The 23,355-nt window shown below is 49.8% G+C and overlaps 1 protein-coding gene across 1 annotated transcript in view; it reads right to left on the minus strand.

The window, feature by feature from the left end:
• The window catches only part of DYNC1H1 (dynein cytoplasmic 1 heavy chain 1), a 72,261-nt gene extending 60,340 nt beyond the window's left edge, over nucleotides 1-11,921 (minus strand). The window contains exons 1-2 of the mRNA XM_079768656.1: nucleotides 11,491-11,921; nucleotides 757-844 (exon numbers count right to left, since the gene is read on the minus strand). Coding sequence (XP_079624782.1) covers nucleotides 757-844; nucleotides 11,491-11,743 — 341 coding nt within the window. The 5' untranslated portion in view covers nucleotides 11,744-11,921. The remainder of the gene's footprint in view (nucleotides 1-756; nucleotides 845-11,490) is intronic.
• Nucleotides 11,922-23,355: the final 11,434 nt, after the last annotated feature.

Consider the following 23,355-nt stretch of genomic DNA (forward strand, 5'->3'; position numbering starts at 1 on the left):
TGGTAACAGGCAAACGTAGATGCACCACGTCTGAACCTGTGACGGTGCTTTTAGGGATTTGTCCTACAAAGACTCAGACCTGTACCTAACAGTGTTTACCAGTTATCTATATATATAAAAGCCTAAGTGACCAAACGACCATTCGCTATAACATGCACTGACCACCAGGGGGCAGATGCTCAATGCAGGAGCTGCACCCTGGTGGTTAGTGGGCTCCTACAGCAGGAGCGCCGGTCACTCAGCTGACTGAAGGGCGCCCAGCCCGGGCTCAGGCTCCTCCCTGGCCACCTGCCGCTTCGTGCACTACTACATCCCAAGGGGGATGTTGGACTGCCGATTTCGCCTGATCCCCGGCTTGGCCTATGGGATTGGGCCGAAACCAGCAGTCCAACATCCCCCTAGGGGTCCCGGATTGCAAGAGGGCACAGGCCAGGCTGAGGGACCCCACCAGTGCACGAATCCATGCATCGAGCCTCTAATTTATAATAATGATGATTCAGATATAATCTGAGGGCATTATTAGATATGTTACAATGGGTGCCATGGCATGGAGATTAAAGTAAAAATATTTTAGAATTTATCTTAATTTGGAAACCCTCTTAACTTGAATTCATGAAATCAAAGGTAAGATACTGAAATTATAGAGTAGAAATCCCTTGAGTGTTTTCTTAATGTCTTCGTCTGAGTCAGTTAAGACTGATGTTTAATTCTCTCAAGCTCAGAACCCGAGATTATGATTATCGTAACACTACTCACCTGTTGGACTTGACTCCATAATGAATGTCTATGTTGATATTATAGGAAATGAATTCTTTTTCTTCTTCTCCTTCATCACCAACATCCTCTACAAATTATAATAAATATTATATCACATTCTTGTCAACATTTCCAATTTTGAGTCAGCTCTCCTTATTTTCCCCTTCCTACCCATTTTTTCCTGACTCCTGCCTGGGCCCTCCTTTGCTGCATCATCCTGGGCAAGGGGGGGACCTCTCTGCGCCTCCGTTTCTGTGCCTGGGCTGCTGGACACATTCAGGAGCTGTTGCTGGGCAGTGCTGCAAGTGGGCAGGCGTGCTGTGCTAGGGGAGCGGGGTGCCTTACAGCCAGTTCTCCAGGCCCCACCCATTCCCACACCTTGGCTCCCTACACAGAAGTTACCTCCCTCTTCCCTTCCTCCCCTGCCCCTGCTTCACCCCCCCCCCCCCCGCCCCCCATTCTGCTCAGTTGCTAACTCGGCACTTACTATGTGACAGGCATTTTACTAAGCACTTTAGGTACATCATGTCTTTAACCCTCTGACATTACTGACATAACTAACTACAACCTATGGGGACTGGCATGACTATCACTATCCGTTTTCCAGGTAAGGAATGTAAGCAAATTGTCCTCAGACCGTGGCTGGAAAGGGACAACCTAAGAATTCAGAAGTCAGTGATTCTAAACCCAGTGTCCTCACCAGTACACAGGCTGCCCCTCCCTCATCCAGGCCCCCAGGGCAAACTGCTGTCTAGCATCACCCCAGGGTCCCTGAGAGGTGTTCCCCTCGCCTTCCCGTCTGCTCCTGGAGCATTTCTCATGGCCTGCTGGGGGATTGACTTAGGGATGCACTCCCCCCCACCGTCCCCCCCGCCCCACGGTGGGCTCTTGATGACCAGGAGCCCTTAGAAAAGCTGACTGGATTTAATAGTAAGATAGCTCAATATACATGTGAGCACAATTTCTAAATGGCTGAAAATCAAAACAGAAAAATTAAAATAAAAAATGTGTAAGAATTGAAATAACGCAAACCTGTAGGTGTAGCACTAACCCACCGGAGGCCTGGATGCTCTAGTCAATTATTTCCGCAATGATAAGTTACACGGAAATGTGTGCTAGCAGAAATCACTATCCCAGGATTAAGTTAACAGTATGTATGTGAAATCACTATCCCAGGATTAATTTAACATTATATATATATGAAATCATTACCCCAAGATTAACTTAACATGGTTCGCCCTCACTTTCACCTCCGTGATGTAACAGCAAAGGCAGTAGACGGAGCTAAGTGATCTTGGGAAGGCCATTTTTCCTCCTCTGGGCTTCAAATTCATGATGTGATACGGGCAGCAGGGGGTGAGGTAGTAAGTCAAGAGGCCTACATGAGATGTCCCGTTACTTTAAGCGCTAAACACTAGGAAAACTGAGCGGATAGGGCCTGAACAAAAGCCCTACTTCATTAGTTTGTTTGTTTTTTAATATATTTTATTGATTTTTTACAGAGAGGAAGAGAGAGGGATAGAGAGTTAGAAACATCGATGATAGAGGAACATCGATCAGCTGCCTCTTGCACAACCCCTACTGGGGATGTGCCCGCAACCAAGGTACATGCCCTTGACCGGAATCGAACCTGGGACCTTTCAGTCCACAGGCCGACGCTCTATCCACTGAGCCAAACCGGTTTCGGCCTACTTCATTAGTTTTAACATGAGACAAAACCCATGCTTCAAGTGTATAAAATATTACTATGTCAATAAGACAATGACTCTTTCAAAATACTGTTATTGGTATAATTTTAGGAAGGGGAGGAATGGCAGAACATTCTAGTATGCCAGATACTTACAAGTTGTTTTTAAAAAACGAGTAAATGAAAACAAAACAAAACAAAACAGAAAACCAACTAGACAAATCAGCTGGGTGTTCTGACTACCGAAATGTGGCTACGGCACAGGTACGAGAGCCACGCTGCCCGACACCAGCCACACGCGTAGCTCAGTCGGTGCTGTGGAGCACCTGACCAAGAGCAGCAGGGAATACCCGGAACAAACAGCTGTCAGGTGGCGGCATGCTGAAGGATCTCCTCTCTCCAGTTTCTGAACTTTCCTTAATGCTCTTCTACAGTTTATGTAAGACACATTATCAAAGCACCCAAACCACGTACAGAAAAGAAAAGTCACAGTCTAGGACCCACCAAAGGAGATTACTGACATAACAGCATGCACCTCATGTTAACTTTGAATCATTTCTTCCTCCAAGCTAACGTTTCCTCATCTGTGCAAACAAAAGGACTTCGACTGGACGCTGCAGCATCTAAGGATGCTGCCTGCACCTCCCAAGCAGGCCGGGTTACAGGAAGCGGGCAGCAGGCCAGGCCAGGGGATGAGTCAGGGCTCTGCGGGCGCCCGGCTCCCACAGGACACTGCAGTGCGGCAGGGCGCAGCTGCGGCTCAGCAGGCACACCCGCTGACGTAATCCCCAGACACGGACATGCAAGTGGGTCTTCTCCAAGTGCCCTGCAAAAGCCTACCTCCTCTTGATGACAATAACTAATGGAAGTTGCTATTAATCGTTCACAGAACACATTTTGGAATCATTTTTAAATGCTCATTCCCCATAAATACAGAGATTAAATGAAGTCTGAGCATGTCTGATTCCCATAGAGTTAAAGAATTTATGAATGTTTTATAAACTACCATCCAATAACTTAACCTTTGTGTCTCTCTATAAATGATTCCATCTTCTAAATAACAATTTGACATTTTGCTTCTGCAGAAATATTAAAAACTAGAGGCCCAGTGCACGAAATTCATGCAAGGGTAGGGTCCCTAGGCCTGGCCTGCGATCAGGACCAATTGGGATCTTCCTTCCCCCGGTTGCCTTTGTTCCGCGCCGCTCCCTGGTGGTCAGCACACGTCATAGTGAGCAGTCGAACTCCCGAGGGGACAATTTGCATATTAGCCTTTTATTATATAGGATTGTTCAGAGGAAGAAAGACACTTGATAGTTAATTCTTAATAACAAGGGGGCTATTAATCCTGCTATATCTAGAAGCTTATATACAAACACAAACTTTGTGTTTTATCAGGTAATGTCTGTCAGTCAAATTTGAGTCAATTTCCTAGCACTGCTGAGTATTACTGATTAACACACAATGGCTGGCACGGCACTGCCAGTTAAGACAGAAGACAGAGAACCGAAGGACCAGGGTATGCTGGGCTGCCCGTAACAGCAAACTGTGAGCATTTCTTTGCCTAACTTCTGAGACTGCCAACGTTCTAGAGATGTTCAGAGTGTCATTTAGCATTAATCTGTATGCTTTTATTGAAGGACTAGTTTACTTCAAACTATGTGATTTTTTTTTCATGTTTTTATTGATTTTTAGAAAGAGGAAGAGAGACACATCATCCATCGGCTGCCTCCTGCACACCCCCTACTGGGGATTGAGCCCCCAACCTGGGCACGTGCCCTGACCAGGAATCAAACTCAAACCGGTGACCTCTTGGGGCACGGGTGAACACTCAACCAGAGTCATACCGGCTGGGCAAACTATGAGTGATTTATAACATTACACTGTGCATTAGGCGAGCATTATGCTTGTTTAATGAAATATGAAAACGTGCACATTCAGTGACCTTTAAGACTCAAACTACCTCTTGTGGGTAGACTGGGATGATTCCACAGTTTGGTGGACGAACAGTTGGAAAAGGTTAAAGCAAGCTAAGCTGGTGAAGGAGGGGTGAGGCTGCCTGGCTCCCAGCATTCATGCTTCCCTCCCAGCCTCCTCCAGCCACAGGACGAGTCTCTTTCCCAGGGGGGAATGAAGCCAGCCCTTCTCTTTGGCCTACACACACTACCAAGTTACTTGTTACATGTTCCTGGTTCTCTGGCTTCCATCTTCTTTTCCTTTAAAACCAAACCGTGCCAGCGCCCCGTGATTCTGTCCATCGCTACCACACATGTCCTCCCCTCCCCTCAGGCGGTGGCTCTAGTTCCCCTTTCCCGGCTCTGGTGCTTCCTCCTGTCACCTCCACAGCCACCCTTCCATCCTCCGGAGGGGCTGTGACTTCCCTGCCACAGCCACTCCTGGCTCCGGGACAAGGCTGAAGGCCGGGGAGGACGTCTGAGAGGTTCCTTCAACCCGAAGCCTTCCTTTCCCTTTGTGACAGTTAGGAATGTGGAGGGCTAAACCCCACATAATATTGTACATAATGTAAAACTGGGGCTCGTTTTGATATTTCCAGAAAAATAAAAGAGAAATAAGGAACTGAAAACTAGTAAGTTACTAATGCCTAAGGGATTTAAGATTTAATCTTTTTGTTTTGTTAATCCTCACCCGAGGATATTTTTTCCATTGATTTTTAGAAAGAGTGGAAGGATGGGAGGGAGGGAGAGGGGTGTGTGTGTGACAGAGACACATCCATTGTTTGCCTCCTACACATGCCCTGACTGGGACTGGGGATCAAACTGCAACCCAGGTACAGACCCTTGACTGGGAATTAAACCAGTGACCTCACGGTACATGGGCGGACATTAACCACTCAGCAACACCAGCCAGGAAAAGAAGAGAAAGTTTATTTAGAAAGTTACAGAGGTAGAAAAACTGGGCTGTAGAAGAAATGGGTTCAGGAAACAAGTTACAGAAGCAAAAGAAGGCCCTTGGAGCTTAGGAGAGAGGGAGAGAGGGAGAGAGGGAGAGAGGGAGAGAGGGAGAGAGGGAGAGAGGAGAGGGAGAGAGAGAGAGAGAGAGAGAGAGAGAGAGAGAAAGACACAGACACACACACAGACACACACAGACACACACACACACACACACACACACACACACACACACACGGAAAACAACACCCTGGGAGAGGGGAAAGGCACAGGTGGGAGGGAGAGTGGCAAGATTTAATATTTTTAAGCTAATACTAATTCAAAAGACATAAATGATATAAAATAAAGGAAAACAAACACTCCTATTTCAATAGGTACAAAGGAATTGAATTCTTTATTTTTTAATATGTTTTTATTGGTTTCAGAGAGGAAGGGAGAGGGAGAGGCAGAGAGATACAAACATCCATGATGAGAGAGACTCATCGATGGGCTGCCTCCTGTATGGCCCTGACTGGGGATCCAGCCCGCAACCCGGGCACGTGCCCTGACTGGGAATCAAACCATGACCTCCTGGTTCATGGGTCAATGCTCAACCACTGAGCCACCAGGGTTGGAATTGAATTCTTAAAACATCTTTTTCTCAACTGGATCTTCAAACCCTGGGTTTCAGTTTCTCAGTGAAGACAGAGGAGGCTGGACCAACTTAGCAAGTTCTGCTGATAAACAGAACTTGCACCCATCTTAACTGTTTAAAAAGAAGTGCTGGCCATTTTCCCTTCGCTGTTCGTTATTACTCTGCTACACTGCATTCACACATCTTCTGCAGATGGTCTGCCCTGTGACGGGTGCAGGCCCCGCCTACCGCATCACAGATCTATAAGGGCCCAGGTGGATGGACTCCTGGCCTGTGTGCCAATACAGTGTGGTGCCATAGGCAATTCTTCTTGTACTTATTAACTATTTTATTAGCCATTTGGTGGAGATGGGGGTGGGGGGGAGCTAAGCAAAGACCAAAAACAAATACTTCTTAGTCATCCATCTACTTCATTTCTTTGTGCTTTAGGGAAATTAAGTCCTCAAATAATTTTTAAACACACACACACACACACATGCACACACTCCTCACACAACTCTCCAGGCTGCTCCAGCTCTAAGAAGCTGAGCGCTGGAAAAGGCACTATTTGCCTTCAGACTCCAGCCCCTACCTGCCTCCCACTAATGAAGAGGAGTCGGCCCCTCGATACGTATCCCAGGGAGAAGTAGAATTCTAAGCGCAGGATAAGTGCTGGCTAAAGGCAGCCACTCTTTTCAGTCTTCAAGTTCTAAGTTAATGTTTTAGACCTTAAAAACAACACACACAGCACCTGATCCCGGCCTGGTCACTAACACGCTGGAGCAGCACACAGGTCCCGGGCCCCAGCTCCACCACTGCAAACGGGCACCTGCTGCCTTTTCCTCCGTCACCACCCCGCCTCTCACGGGGACAGAGCACAGCCCAAAATGCACCTGAGTAAAACTGCTACAAACACCACTCACACCAAGAACGTCTATTCGGCAATGAGCTCCATCTGGTCAAAATTTCAGAAGTACACTATGAAGCCCTAACCGGTTTGGCTCAGTGGATAGAGCGTCGGCCTGTGGACTGAAAGGTCCCAGGTTCAATTCCGGTCAAGGGCATGTACCTTGGTTGCGGGCACATCCCCAGTAGGGGGTGTGCAGGAGGCAGCTGATCGATGTTTCTCTCTCATCGATGTTTCTAACTCTCTATCCCTCTCTCTTCCTCTCTGTTAAAAATCAATAAAATAAAAAAGAAGTACACTATGAAGAAAACAATGTTAAAAGAGAAAGAAAGAAAACAAGGTTCTACATGCCAGAGATTACAGAAAGATTTCTCTTTCTAAAATGAGGAGCTACAATTTAACTGTCCCTTTCCCACAAATTCTCCAGTTCTTCACTATCAAAATAAACTGTTTAATTCACAGCCTTTATTTTACATTTTAAGGAATGCTACCTTAACAGCAACAAAAAATACTTTCAACAATAAAGATATATATATGTCTATCTTTATTGTTGAAAGTATTTTCAACAGTATATATATGTATACACACACACACACACACACACACACACACTAGTGGCCCGGTACATGAAATTCAGCACATTAAAAGGGGATTAATTAGAGGAAATAATTTAATATTGCTATTTGCCCTTTCTCTATAATAGAAGTGTCAGAGATAAAAGAAAATTAGTAAAATGTATATGAAAACCTTCCTCCTGTCAGAGTCTGGGGCGCACCACGGGATCCAGAGTCAAGTCCCAGCCCACCCACATGCGCCTCAAAATTGCGTGAGACCCAGATCTGCGCCCCCCCCCCCCCCCGCACCCCTCAATTGGGCTAGATCCAGACCCAGCCAGTCCCACCCTTTGTCAAGCCCTGCTGGGCAGGGGACGTAGCCTCAGGTCCCTTGGCCAGGGGCCAGAACCGGGAGGAGGGGGGCATGGCCTGAGGTCCCCCATCAAGCCCCAGAGTTCCGCTGACCCAGCAATGGGGTGCACCTTGAGGTCCCCCGTCAAGCCCCACTGGGTGGGGAGCACGGCCTGAGGTCCCTGTCAAGCCCCGCCAGGCAGGGGGGCGCAGCCTCAGGTCCCCTGGTCCGGTGCTGGGGTGAGGGGTGCGGCCTGAGGTTCCCCAGCCTGGTGCTGTGGTGAGGGGCGCGGCCTGAAGTCCCCTGTCAAGCCCCACCTGGTAGGGGGCACCGCCTGAGGTCCCCTAGCCCAGTACCAGGACGGGAAGCGCACCTTGAGGTCTCCCATCAAGCCCCGCCGGGTGGGGGGCGTGGCCTGAGGTCCCCTGTCAAGCCCCACGGGGCGGGGGAGGGTGTAGCCTCAGGTCCCTGCTGATTGCTCGTTAAGGCTCCTTATGGGAACTTGGCCTCAGCTGTGGGTGCAGCCATCTTTGTGATGGAGTGATGGTCAATTAGCATATTCCCTCTTCATTAGATAGGATAAGGCTGGGGTAGTTAAAAAATACAGAGAGATCTTCATATAAAAATACTTCTATATTCAATCACAAGTGTTTGGAAAACTCCTTCCATAAAAGGGGGGAGGGGTAAAAGAAAAGCAATTTGTCCTCCTCATTAAATAAGTTATATGACTTCATTGTTGGTGGTGGTCTTTATTCAGTTTAAATAATTCCAAGTTGTTTTCCATATTATAATGCAAGCCTACCTTTTCACACTATTACAGGATGCTCATATTTGTTTAAATGTACAAATGCCAAAGCCAACTCACAAAACCACCTGGAAGAAAGCCCTCTCACCAAGTGACCTGGGACTGTAGTCTATCTCAATTAGGCTAGTGTAGAAAAATGGCTAATGGCTAAGACTAATGGCACCACATAGCTTTCCTCAGACCTTTTGTAAGTGGAAAATAAATTACAGGCAGGCTGAATTACTTTAAATACTTCAGGGATTTTTTTAACCCTCACTAGAGGATATGCTTATTGATTTTAGACAGAGGGGAAGGGAGAGAGGGAGGGAGGAAAGAGGTGAGGGGAGGGGGAGAGATGAGAGAGATGAGAGATGAGAGATGAGAGAGAGAGAGAGAGAGAGAGAGAGAGAGAGAGAGAGAGAGAGAGATGAGAGAAAACACTGATTGAATGCCTTCTGTATGTGTCCCGACTCGGGATCAAACTGGCAACTTGGGTATGTGCCCTGACTGGGAATCGCCCCACCTTTCGGTGTATGGAGTGACGCTCCAACCAATTGAGCCACACCAGCCAGGGCTTCAGGGATTTTTATAAATCAGAAATGAGGTAGGATTTCAATTTTAGACTGTCTCATTCTTTCGTCAATGTTCAAAAGTGCAAGTCATTATGGAGCCAAGATGTGGATGCCTAGATATTTGCTTCGCTGAAAGAAAATGTGCCCATCAAGATCTGCACAAACTAGAACACATCCTAGAGGAATAGGGTTCCACCTAATAATTAGCAAAGCCCAATCCTAAGATGTTTGAGAAAAGTGAAGTACTTGTGAGCATTCTAGAAGCAAAGAACACAATTAAAAAACAAAAAAGAAATTAAAGACTCAACATGGAAATCACTGATCTCAATTAATCAACTGTTCAATGAAAATATTATCAAGAATTAGCCAAGGTCAAACAACTCAAAATACAATACCTTAAACAACAAAGATTAAAATATATTTTAATAAAATAATGTGCATTCAATGGAAAAAGACCAGAAGAACGGACACCAAAAATGCTGATAGTGGTTACAGCTGGATTGAAGGTGATTCTAACTTTATCTTTAAATTTTTCTAGCATGACTATGTGCTCTTTTTGAAAAAGAGTATATGAGTTAAATGTATTTTATTAAAAAACACTAGTGGGGCCCTAGCTGGTTTGGCTCAGTGGATAGAGCGTCGGCCTGAGGACTCAAGGGTCCCAGGTTTGATTCTGGTCAGGGGCATGTGCCTTGGTTGCGGGCACATCCCTGGGGGGGGAGGGGGGTGCAGGAGGCAGCTGATTGATGTTTCTCTCTCATTGATGTTTCTAACTCTCTCTCCCTCTCCCTTCCTCTCTATAAAAAAATCAATAAAATATATATATATTTAAAAACTAGTAGGAAAGACAAATACCATATGATCTCACATATAAGTGCAACCTTAAATAAATGAATTTAAAAAAAAAACACTAGTGGGGCCCAGCCAGCATGGCTGGTGGTTGAGCCTCCACCTATGAACCAGGAGGTCACAGTTCAATTCCCCTTCAGGGCACATGCCCGGGTTGTGGGATGGATCCCCAGTGGGGGTTGTGCAGGATGCAGCCTATGGATGATTCTTTCTCATCACTGATGTTTCTCTCTCTCTCCCTTCCTGTTTGAAATCAATGAAAATATATTTTAAAAAACACTAGTGCATTTCCATTCGGTAAAACATAAACTCAATCATAACAGAAAACCCTAAACAGTAATAACCTAAATATGCCCGAATGGCTTCTTTGCTTTAACATTCCCTGTGGATCTAAGAACATTATTCTTTCACACTCTTGACCCTCAACCCTCCTGCAGAAGCAGAGGCCACAATGAAGCATCTCCTGAAAACACTAGTCTTTGAAAGAAACAAATTATCACAAAGAAACAAATAGGTGAGGCCAATCGCATGGGTTCTCGTATTAACAGACCACGCAGCCTTTTGAGATTACAAGAAGCTTGCTGGGGAAGCTTTTTGACAAAGCACAATTCTTCGGTACTAACGCTCAAAGCTTCCTGCACATCACCCCTGGGTTCCCAGATGGACGGTGCCACACCCATCCGCGTGGTGCCGTCACGGTCCTCTACCAAGTGGTCTTCGAGAATCAACGGGAAACCCTCCCTGAAGGCAAGCTCTCCTCTCCAGACAATCAAGCCTGGCTGTTGGAAGGTCACCATTTGCCTCCTCACACCCCTCCCCCCCCCGCCCCCCCCGCCAGCTGCCTAAACCGAATCTTTCTTCTTCAAAATCTGTCAAACAGACTCAAATATCCCTGGGTCACCATTGGGATCATGGAGGCATTACACCAATTACAAGGTATGGTCAGCGTGGGCTGGAAACTGAGCCGTTGCGTCTAAGGACGAGGATTGGCTGGTGACCTTGGCTCACTTCACCGGAGCCTCAGTTTCCTCGCGTGTGAAATGGGGAGATAGATACCCACTCCGCATGGACGCTGTGAGGACCAAGAGGCGGAGCTGCAGGCACGCATCCACCCAGAAGTGAAGCCGGGCTCGCAGCCCTGTCACTCCGGGAGGCCCGGCGTCCGGGTCCGCACCAGGCCCGGGCGGGGATGCCCGCCGGCCGCCGCTCACCCAGCTCCGACCGCCCGGACAGCGAAAGGGCCAGACCCCAGCTGCCCACGTCCCCCCAGATCCAGGCGCCTGGACACAAATCGAAACCGAAAAGCTCATGTGACATTGGAGGCCGGGATGCGGCCTCCGCCCGCCGCGCTCAGCCGGGAGACGCTGTCTCCACCCAACTCGGCCATCTTGAGGCCGGCAGACAAAGCGATGCCATTGTTGGGGGTGACGGCGAGGCGGGGACGCCCTCCTCCCGCCGCCACCCGGAAGGGACACCCGGGCTACGCCGGCCGCCGGCCGGGCCGCACCTTTGAGCGTGGAGCGCTCCACCAGCACCGTGTGGACCTGCGGGTCCGAGAGGAACTTGCGCATCTGCTCCAGGGCGCTCTTCTCCTCCAGCGCCGCCTCCAGCGCGGCCGGCGCCTCGCCGCCGTCTTCCAGCAGCAGCGGCACCAACTTGCGCAGGTGCTTCTGCAGCATCGACACGTCGGCCACGTTCTGCACGGCCGACACCTCCAGGCCGGCCGAGCCGTCCTCGCCGCCGCCCCCGGGATCCGACATGACGCCGCGCTCGGGACCCGCGGGCAGTGCAGAGAAAGCGGGCGAACTCCAGCGAGAGCTGGCGAACCAGAGGAACGGGTACCGGACGCCGACCGCCGCTAACCCGCGGCCGACTGAGACCAGCAAGCAGCGGCTCCGCCCTAAAGGCCACCGCCCGCCGGCCCCGCCTCGCCCGCCGCCCGCCGCAGCCACTGGCGCCCGCTCGCGGCCCTGGCGTCACGACGTAGCGCATGCGCACAGGCGGGCCCCCGGCGAGGATGCGCAGACTTCTGGGACTTGTAGTCCCAGCATTGGGCGGGACCCAGAGTTCCGCACCTCCAGCCCTTAAGAATGGGGACTTAGCGCAGGGGTCGGTGTAGGTTAGGCATGAGCTACCATTTTTCTTGTTTACTGCTGTAGCTGCTGCGAACAGCGTAGAGCCGAGACTCTCCACAAATATTAAATGAACGAAGGAATGGTGTTAATGATGAGAGCTAACGTTTTTTGAGCACTGAGCTTGTGCCCGACATAGCACTTAGCCAGTGTTCTCTCATTGAACAAATGAATGACTACGATGTGTTAAGAGCTAAAATATGTAGTCATGACATATGTATAACTAGATATATTTGGGAGGGTGAGGACATTTATAAGAGGGTGGGAGGAGATGAGGGGCGTGTCCTGACAGGAGTCAGGTGGCTAGGCTGGAAGGAGGGGGGTTGGGAGGGGCACTCCCGGCAAAGAAAATAGCCTTTACAAGGGCAGAGGGCTTGAAGGTTGCAACTGGAGCCCTGACTGCAGGGGCAATGTTAGGTGAAGCTGAGCGATGACACCTGAGCGGCGGGGTAAAGCCAAGCTGTGGGTTCTGGGCTGCTAATGACAAAATAATTCCCCCCAAGGATGCTGTGAGGACCATGAGGGAGACCCTATGTGTGAGCATCCACCTGGAACAGTGATGTTCCACTCGCAGCGGGGGCTGGTACTGTCATTCGAGGGCCTCAGCATCTGGGTCCACACAAGGTGGGGCTGAGAGGCCTGCGGGCTAAGGGTCCCCGGCTCCCATCCACCTGGACCTCCTTCCTTACACTGAAATGACATCAGGGCCAGAATCGAGGTGGCCTGCATTCTTGGTTTGTTTGTTTGTGTATTACACATTCTTGGTTTAGAGACGACAGTTTCTTTAAATTGGCCTTTGATAGTTCAAATTTGTAACTTGCTTATTAAATTGCGTGAAGGAAGGGAAGCCGAAGGCATTATTTTTATATCAAAGTGCACAGTCAGAGAGCTGAGTCCTGATTGGTGGAAGGATGGTGGGATGATTTGATTTCCCCAAATCATCTTTGGAAAACTTCAAGACATAAAATTATCCTTGCTCAATCACCAGGTGCCCGGCCCCAGCAGCTGCTGGAACATGAAGACGAAACAGATTCTTGACGTTAAGGAGCTAATGGAGGGAGAGATTAATATCCTGCCCTCCTGCCCTGCAGTCCACCCTTGGGTAATAGGCCCAAGCAGATAGAAATAGCCTTCCGGGAACAATAAGAGCAGCTGCGACGAGTCTGCACTGTGATCACAACGGTAATGAATAATCACCCCACCCACAGCTAGCAGAGTGCTCACTCACTCAGTGCTGGGCACTCTGCTGAGTTCTCTCCCGACCCCATGTCCTTGGGGGGTAGGGACAGGGACAGAGGAAAATCTTTTAGGCGCAGGTCAGTGAAATCTGAACTGACTGCACACCATCTGAGACCCAGAAATCCAGCAGCAACCTGGCAGAGGGAGAGGCTGCTGGAGGGCTGCAGGGTGAGTCAGCACCGACCTGGAGACAGCCGCTCCAGCGTCCAGGCGACTCCAGCATCTGCAACCTGGCCCCCAGCCAGCGCAACAGGCCGCAGCCTCCGGATTTGCAGCCCAAACCTGGCCGCTCCCACCGCTTAGCGGATTGGGTATCTCAGCTGTCTCTTGTCCCTAGTGGAATCATCTTTTTGTAAAAAAAATATATTTTATTGATTTTTTACAGAGAGGAAGGGAGAGGGATAGAGAATCAGAAACATCAATGAGAGAGAAACAACATTCAGCTGCCTCCTGCACACCCCCCACTGGGGATGTGCCCGCAACCAAGGTACATGCCCCTGACCGAATCGAACCTGGGACCCTTCAGTCCGCAGGCCGACGCTCTATCCACTGAGCAAACCGGCCAGGACTGGAATCATCCTTTAATTGGCAGTGGGCCGGAGGTGCTGGAGACGGGAGGGATTCGTTCTAAGTTGATAGGAAATGATGGCTGCTAGGGAGGCACTTGTATTTTATCGGAAATTGGAGATGAGCTGTCTACTCGGAGGCGGCCGCATGTACTCTTTAAAGTACTGCGCTGGTGGCTCTTCAAGTCCGAATCCTTCAGTCTCACCTCCACCTTCCCTCTCCCTCCCCCGCTCCCAACCCAGATGGCCCGAGCGCCTCAGCGCAAGCCCGGCGGGCCCAGCACTTTTCAGGATCTGCCCCATGGATCTCCCCTCATCTCCCTCAAAGCTCCACATTGGGCTGGGCCTATCACTCACTCATTCATTCATTCATTCATTCATTCATCCATCCATCCCATGGGCGCTGGTTATGCCCTCCCCCGGGGAACGCGGTGCTGGCGGGGGCAGCAGGGTCTGTTCCGCAGCGCACACTTTGGATTTTGACCTTCCCAGCTGCTGCCAGCGCGGGGCTCCACCCACCTATAGGGCACAGGGTTACAGGGTGCTTTCTTACGAAGCTCCTCCCGGGATCCACCCCCTTTTCTCTCTTGGTTCCCAGTCCAGAACCCCAAGTAAGGCTGGAACCAAAAAGGGACCCTGGAGGCTTTGGGACCGACCAGCTGCGGACGGTTGCAGGGCTGGAGGGGAAGCCACCCCGACCGGAACGGTGCGGTGTCTTGGCGCCCTCTGGTGGCGCCGAGGAGCACGCCACAATGGCACTTCCTCCCGGGGCAGGAGGGCCCTCCCTAGCCAGCTTCCCTATCCATGGCGGAGGCGCCCCCGGCTCACCTTCCCAAGGTCACCTGAGTCACTCGTCCAGAGCAATGCCAGCCCGCGGCTCAGCCTGCATCCCACCGCCCGCCCATTAGTAAAGGCTCCCTGAACCCCTGACAGTGCCCTGGCCCCTTCTCTTACGTAAGAACTGTGTCCCCAGCCAAGGCCACCCTGCCGGCCCTGAGAGCGCTGGACCCCATCCCCTCTCATGGATGGACATCGCCTCTGAAATCCTCCTGCTCCTAAATGTTCTCCCCCCTCCTAAATTCTTCCCAACGGTGTCCAGCGCATCCCTTCTTTCAAAAGGAAAAGGAGAAAACCCTGCCAAACCTTCCTGCCCTTTTCAGCAAAACTCCTTGAAAGTGAGTCTGCGTGGGGCCTGCCTCTCACCAGCCTTGAACATACCGATGGGTGCTCTGAGCCCACCCCCACGTTCCTGAGCAGGTGCTCCTGTGGAGGTCAACCACGCCTCCCCATGGCCAAATCCAGCGAGCAGCCCCTGGTCCTCATCTTGCTGGTTATTGGACAGGATTAACACCCTGCCCACCCCCCCCACCCCCCGCCCAACATTTCTTCACCTGGCATTTGGTGGCCACATTCTCCTGGTGGTCCTCATCACCACGGCTCCTTCTCCATCTCCTTTCCTGGATCCTCTCCTCTCTCCATCCCCTGCAGGTTGGAGGGGCCCAATGTTCAGCCTTCAGATGGCATCTGTGTTCCATCAGCGCTGTGTTCCATGGCATCTGTGTTCCTCCCCAGGGGGCCTCCTGGTCCTGTGACCTTCAATACATCTCCACGTGACTCCCACCCCAGGAAGCATTCTGCGGCTGTTGGGTGGAGTGTTCTAGGAATTGCCAATTAGGCCACGTTGGTTGAAAGTGCGGTTCAAGTCCTCTACATCAAGCATGTCAAACGCGCGGCCCACGGGCCGCATGCAGCCCCACAACGAGTATTTTTGCAGCTTAGCCAATATAATGGTATGTAAGAAACATTTTAATTAAATTTTCATAACTTAATTTTTACAATATCCTGTTACAATTATTTTTTTGGGGGGGGAAATTGATTTTTTAAAAAATTTCTTTGATTAAGGTGTTACATATGTGTCCTTATTCCCCCATCTGTTATAATTATTAATAACGAACTACAACATTCGCTAATGACTGATTACAATAATTGTGTTGCATTCATTTCCCTTCTGTGCCTTCCGCGCAGGCGCACCATTTCTTTCCACTAATACTAGCAGCGAATATTTTAGCAGCCGATGGCCACGTCATTAGTCTTGGACTGACTTGTTTGGTGAGCGCAACAGGAAATATTTCGCTTTCGGAGAACAAGAAAAAAGGTTTATTTGTATTACCCTTATTAATTTGTGCAGTTATTCAGTGTCCGGTAAGTTCATGTTCAAGAAAAAATATTAATTTTTGTTAAAATGTTCTATTATGTTAATGATTACTCATTTATTTCAGTCCTTTGTATTCAGCATGTCTCTATCGGAATAAACCTACTTTTCTATGAAAATTGAAGCTTTTGTTTTTTTTTTTTGCGCCCACATAAACTTAAACCTTGTTTATTTGGCCTGTGTTAGCCTTTGAATTTGACATGCTTGCTCTACATCCTTACTGATTGTCTACCCACAGGTTCTATAGATCACTGAGAGGCATTGAACTTGCAGATTATGACTGAGCATTTGTCTCTCTCCTTGTAGTTAATCTGTTTTTGCTCCATGTATTTTGAGGCCGTTATTAGATGAATAAACATAAGGCATTGTTATGCCATTTTCATGAACTGACCCTTTATTATGATTTTTAAAAATTGATTGATTTTAGAGAGAGGAACAAAGAGAAATAATGATTTGTTGTTCCACTTATTTATGCATTCATTGGTTGATTTTTGTATGTGCTCTGACTGGGGATTGAACTAGCAACCTTGGCATATCAGGACGACACTAACCAACTGAGCTACCTGGCCAGGGCCCCCTCTGTCATTTTGAAATGTCTCTCTTTATTCCTAGTAGCAGCATTTACCCTATGATTATTTTTGTCTCATTTTAGCACACACACTCTACAAGGATTCATTCATTCAAGCACTCCAGCTTTCTTCTGATCCGTGTTAGTGTGATATATCCGTTTCCATCCTTTACTTTTAACCTGTTGGGGCCTTTATGTTTAAAGTGGCTTCTTATGGGCAGTGTACAAAGTTGGCTCTTGCTTTTAAAAAACCTTTTCTAACAACTCCTGCCCTGTATTTGGAAGAATTATTGCTATGGCCGGGTTAAGTCACCACGTTGGATTTGTTTTATATTTGTCCCACTGTTCTTTGTCATCTCAGAGGGAAAGACGTCCTTGGCTGGCCCACGTGGGCCCTGAGTGACCTGGCCTTGGCTCTCCCTCAGACCCATCTCCCATTTCTGTCCCCTGGGCTTGCCGACCTCCTGTTGCCACCAATGACACAAGGTACACCTCAGCCTGAGGGTCTTTTCCTCTTTCCAGAATGCTCTTCCTCCAGGGTCCTAATGGGCTGGCTGGCCCCTTTTCTAGGTCACAGCTCTGCTCAAGTGTGACACTTCAGAAGGGACCTCTGTGACCGCCTTCTCCACAGTAACACCCTTGCCGCTCTCCCCTTATCGCTCCGTTTTCCTCCCGAGCATGTTTCCTGGTGCGACACTCACGTGTGCTTCTTGTTCATGGTCGGCACCCCCAGCCGGAATGTGATTCCATGCAGTCCAGGACGGCCCCTGATTAACACCAAATCTTGCATGTGTCCTTGCTTGAACCCGTGTCCTGCTCGCTGTGGGCGTGGAATAAATCTCTGGGTCAGGAGTAAACAGAGTACTCCTGTCCAGGTGAATTGCAGAGTAATTCTAAAAGGATAGAACTTTAAAAATGAAAAGATTATTCAGCAACCAAGTTACAGATAAACACATCGAAGCCAATTAATAAAGAAACAGTCCTGCTTATTTCTATATTACAGACTTGCACTAAGCACCCCTTGTGTCACATGCATTACATCCCCGTCTAATCCTTCCCAGGCCTTGCAGTTTATCACCATCCATTGCTGCAGTGGCAGCCACAATGCACCCCTTCATTCCTCAAGACTGAGAAGAGGAGACACGTACAAAGTTCTCGATGCACCTTCATGAAGTCACTGCATTGGACAGCTGGGGGTTTGGGATGTCACATGTTGTGGACTGAATGGGGTCCCCCAAAATGTTGAAGTCCTAACACCTGGTGTTGTGTTGTAAATCAGTGAGATAGATACGAGACGCCTTAATGAGCCAATTAATTAGGAGTCTTTATTCTCAAGGGCCCAGAGGGAGGTGTTTTCCAAATTTCTGAGCCCCGACATAGAGGAAGTTTCCCGTACTTATACCTTTTGAGCTTCTTTATCTGCAGATTTCACAAAGAGCTCTGTGTAGGTTATTGTTACAGACAGTTTGTAACCTTGAATACATAATGAACCAATACTTGGCATAAGAATATGGGAATTATTATTAGTACCAGTATTAGCCTGTTATATCAGATGGCTAGCTTGCAAGGTTGGACACCTAAGTTTTTATCTTTTTTTATTATTTAAACTAAAAGTTACTTTACTGAATAAGGGACTACCTAAAAATAACAGAGTTGACCTACAGAATAAGAGACTAAGAATAACAGAGTAGTTCAAACAGCAGTTTTCCAAAGGAGGAATTACAATGCTTCACTGGTATCTGTGAATGTGACCTTATTTATAAAAGGGGTTTTTGCAGATGTAATGAAGATGTTATTACATTTAGTGCAGGACCTAAATCCAATGACTGGCGTTCTTTTTTTTTTTTTAATATATCTTTATTGTTGGAAGTATTACAGATGTCTCCCCATCCCTCGCCCCCCTTGATCCCTTCCACCCCGCTCCCGCCCTCTCCCCAGACCTTCACTGCACTATTGTCTGTCCAGGGGTTATGCATATATGCATGTCAGTTCTTTGGTTAACCTTTTTCCCCCTTTCCCTCTGAAATTCGTCAGTCTGTTGCATGCTTCCATGTCTCTGCCTGGTGTTCTTATAAGATGGAAATTTGGACCCAGACACACAGGCCTACACGGGAAGGAAGAGCACTACAGGCCAAGGACACCAAGGTTGCTGGCAACGCCAGGAGCTGGCGCCTGGATCATATTCTGTCTCCGAAGGAACCAGCCCGCCGACACCTGGATGTCAGAGGTCTCGCCTTCAGAGCTGTGAGAGGAAGTTCGATTGTTTGAGCCACCGTGTGGGGTAACTTACTCCAGCAGACCTAGAGGATGAAAGTACTGGTGTCCCAGAGAGAGCTTAGTAACTTGACCAGCACCCCAACTCCTGAACCACGGAAGCTTCAGGACTGCGGGATGGAAGGGAACCAAGACTCCATCTGCCAGAAAATGGAGTTGTCTCAGACTTCCATTGGCAAGTCCTCCACTGACCAGTGGGCCAAACACCCATGCGTCTGATGTGGCACAAAGATAAACTTTTGGCAAATCCCTCGTGCAAGCAATGGCAACACACTGGTTTCAGTGTTGGAATGCAGCATCTGACTCACTTTTATACCGAAGCAGCATATAGGCTTTTTCCCCAAAAAATATGTTTTTATTGATTTGAGAGAGAGAGAGAAAGAAACATCAATGTGAAAGAGTAACATCCATCGGTTACCAATTGGGGATCGAACCTGAAACCTGATTATGTGCTGACTCCAGGAATCAAACTGGCAACCTTTTGGTGTATGGGACGATGCTCAATCAACTGAGCCACACTAGCCAGGGCTGAAGTGGCATATAGTCTTGTCATTAAATGCGAGACCTGCCAACAGCTTCATGTGCTGGGTGCCTCTGACAACTGTAGCAGAAGTTGCAGGTGCAGGTGGTAAGATGTCATCTTCTGTCCCCTGATGAGGAACTTGGCAGATCAGGAACCTCAGGACCAGACATGCTGAGGGGCTGATGGGGCTGGCAGGTAGCTTTGGGACTTGGGGAGAGGGAGTTCCGAACTGGCTGTGCCCAGTCTGGAAAGCTGCAGGCCCCTCTCTGTGCAGTGAAAACACACCTGTGTGCAGCAGCCCCACCAGGACACGCAGTGCTGTGATTTCATCCCCACTGGCCATCTCAGCACCTAGGGAACTCTGTGTGGCAGCCTGCAGCGCAGAGACCTGGGTTGTGACGACGCACCAGTCAGGGCCAGGTTTTCCCCATGAAGATGCCACAGGGTGGGGCGGGGATCAGGAATGGGAGAACCAAAGTGGAAGGAAGAGGGCTGGAGGCTGGGTCATGAGCAGGGGCTGCTCCCTTTCCCTGGGTGAAGATGTCAGAGATGCCAGTGAGGTTTGGGGAGGAGAGCGCATACTGCCTTCCTGCCCTGGGATGTATCTAGCTTGGTTAAGAATAGCACAGCAGCCCTAATCGGTTTGGTTCAGTGAATAGAGCGTTGGCCTGCAGACTGAAGGGTCCCAGGTTCGATTCCAGTCAAGGGCATGTACCTTGGTTGCGGGCACATCCCCAGTAGGGAGTGTGCAGGAGGCAGCTGATCGAAGTTTTTCTCTCATCAATGTTTCTAACTCTCTATCCCTCTCCCTTCCTCTCTGTAAAAAATCAATAAGATATATTTTAAAAAATTTTTCAAAAAAAAAAAAAAAAAGAATAGCACAGCAAAGAGGCTGCAGGGGATGGTGGTGGGGAGGCTGTCTCACAATCCTACAAAGGCCTTATCTGACTGAGAATTAAATTCCAAGTCTTTTTGTGGCCACCAGTTATATCTCTGACTATCTCCTACTATTCAAACGCCCATTCCACTGCAGGCTCCCTCCTACCCTTGCATGTGCTGTGCTTTTCTGCCTGAATGCTCTTCCCTCACTTCCTTCAAAGTAACTTCTCAGTAAGGCCTCACCTGCCCCTTATGTAAATTTGTCCCCACCTCCTAGACCTTCCCCATCTCTCTCCCCAGTTTTAGTTTTTCCCCAATAGCACTTACCAATTCTAATATAGTATGAATATTGTTGACCTTGTTTATTGTCTTTTTCCTGCACTAGCAGGTAAGTTCTCTGAGGGCAGGGATTTCTACTTCTCTTGTTTAGCTAGATCTGCAGTGCCTAGAAAGGTGTTTAATAGGCACTCGTTGAATTGAATGAACCAAGCTGTGGTGATTGTTTTTCTTTGGACCTTGTCCCATTTCCCATACCCCCCCCCCCCCCCCCGCCTTTCCACTTCTGGCTTCCAGGCTCCTCCCTCCTTCCCCTTCTTTTCCAGGAGCTGCCTGACACCCAACTGCCCCCGCTGTAATGGGCTCAAGACACCAGGCAGTTCTGCCCGGTGGGGAGGGGAGACTGGGAAGCTGTTGGCTCCATCCTCCAGCAACCAAATTTTGAACAGGAAGCAGTAGGAAAAAGGTATGTCCTCGGGGCCTGGGTGACTCTGCACGAAAAGAGGGCGTGTGTGCTCCCAGTTGGTTTGCCCACCCTCACTTTTCAGGGTGCAAGAGCCTTCTAGAGGAGGGTCTTCGGGGTGAGCAGGTCTAACCCTGGCTCCTCCACTTCCAGGCTGTGCAGCCTCAGCAAAGTCTTCCCAGTCTCTGGGCCTCGCGGACGCTACTGAACCCTCACTGCTGACGTAGATTTAGTTAAGGTAACAAAAGGCAAGTGGCCCTCACCCAGAGGGTGCAGGACCGCCACGTACCTATCTACAATGGGTCGCTGAAGTCAGCCGAGGGCAGGGGCTCTGCCTTGCGCAACAACCTGGTTCTCGGTCGGCTTTCTGAGCAGCTGGCGCGGGGTCCCCGCTTCACACTCGGTAGTGCATTTCCACGCACCTTGCCTCACGGAGGCCTCGGGCCACCTTGTTCTTCGGGCAACACTGTGTCCACGGCACAGCCGAGGGAACCGAGGTCCGGACGCAGAGGGCGGGCTTCTTACTTTGTAAGTGAACGAACCCGCCCTGCAGACGGCCGCGTGCGGAAGCCGGAACCGGAGGCAGCCGCGAGCTTCACCGTCCCGAGCCCCGCTTTGGGGTCTATGTCTCTCCAGCCCCCTCCCGCCACAGAGACAAACCGATTTCAAGCAAGCCGCCACCGTGGTCACGTGTCCCGTTCGGTCATGTGAGCGCTCGGACCAATCGCCAAGGCTAGGACTGGGAGGCCTTAGGATTGGCCCATCCCAGCCAGGGGGCGGGACTTTGCTCCGAGGAGGGGGAAACATAGCCCCTCCCGGCCCAAGCTGTCATCCGCGTGAATCTCGCTCGCTCGCGAGATCCGAGGCCCGGCTGGTGACTCTAAGCCCCACAATGCACCGGGCAGGGGTGAGGCAGCGCGTATTGGCACCATCTCCCGCGCCGCTTGCGTCATCTTTCTGAGTCGGCCTTGAGTTAATGGCGCTTCTCGTCCTGAAACCTTGGTTCGGCTTCCCATTGCATGGAAAATTGGGACAAGTTTCATAACGTGGACGCAAGGGCCTCCCACCGCCGACCTTTCCTGCCTCCAGGCCCCTGTCCCCGCGGCTTCTGAAGCCCTCGGTTCCTTCCTCATGTCTGTCGTGGGCTGGCTTGCCTTCCAAGCACTCGCTTGCTCTTGTTGCTGCCAGACTAAGCCGCGGTCCTTGGCTGGGCTTCAGGGGTCTGTGACTCCCCTTCAGATTATATGCAGAATAGGGTGTGTAGGTGCAGCTGTGGATTTGGGGTGGGAGAGGCTTCCATGAGACTCATGCTGAGAATCCCCACAGGACTATCGGGGCCCCGCGAGGTCTGTGTGCTTTGTCAGCGCAGGGCCTGGTACAGGTGTTCAAAGACGTGCTTATTAGACCGAGGAGAATATGCTAACGTTTTTTCTCCCAATTACTCGCTGCACTCGGCTCAATGTACTCCTGCAGGAATACTTGCTATTACCTGCACGCAACTTGATTGCACGCCTCCCTGCCGGGGTCGTGCTTTTCGGTCGGGAATGCTCATTCATTCGTCCTTCCATCAAATACTGATTGAGCCTATGTGCTTGGGGTGAAGGAGTCGGGCACAGCGCCAGATACTGGAGCCTAGTGAACCACACGAGCCCAGGCACTGTTCTACGTTGCTAGACAGTGAAGGACTCACTCTGCCCAGAGAGGGCCACCCTTTGCTGCCAGCTTCTGGCAGGTTGCCCCTGAACCCTGATAGGAGTGTCTGTGTACCTGGGGCCTTGGGCCATGTTGGAGAGTCAATGCCAACAGTGGGATTTACCCACTGGGTCTTGGGCTGCACAATATCAGCTCACCTTTTGGAAGGGCTGGACACTAAGGTCAGCCATGTAAATGTGACTGACCTCCAATAAAACTGCGGACACTAGGGCTGTGGTGTGCTTCCCTGGATGACAACACTCCGCAGGGAGAGGACAACTGGAAGCTCTGAGCCTGGTCTCAGTCACCATGACCCTGCCCTGTGCATCCTTTCCCTCTCCTGCATCGCAGCCACAGGTATAACAGCTGTGCTCACTTCTGTGCTTCTTAGGGAATTACTGAACCTGAGGGCGGCCTTGGGGGCACCCTGAACTAGGCAGCCCCCTTCCCACTGACATCCCTAGAGCACCTGGAAAGCCTGCTTCTCTCCTCTGCCCATCACGCCAGTGTTTGGGCTTCACTGGTTTCATTCTATCAGCAGGCTTTTT

Source organism: Cnephaeus nilssonii (assembly GCF_951640355.1).
Source record: "Cnephaeus nilssonii genome assembly, chromosome: 4".
NCBI classification, from domain to species: Eukaryota; Metazoa; Chordata; class Mammalia; order Chiroptera; family Vespertilionidae; genus Cnephaeus; species Cnephaeus nilssonii.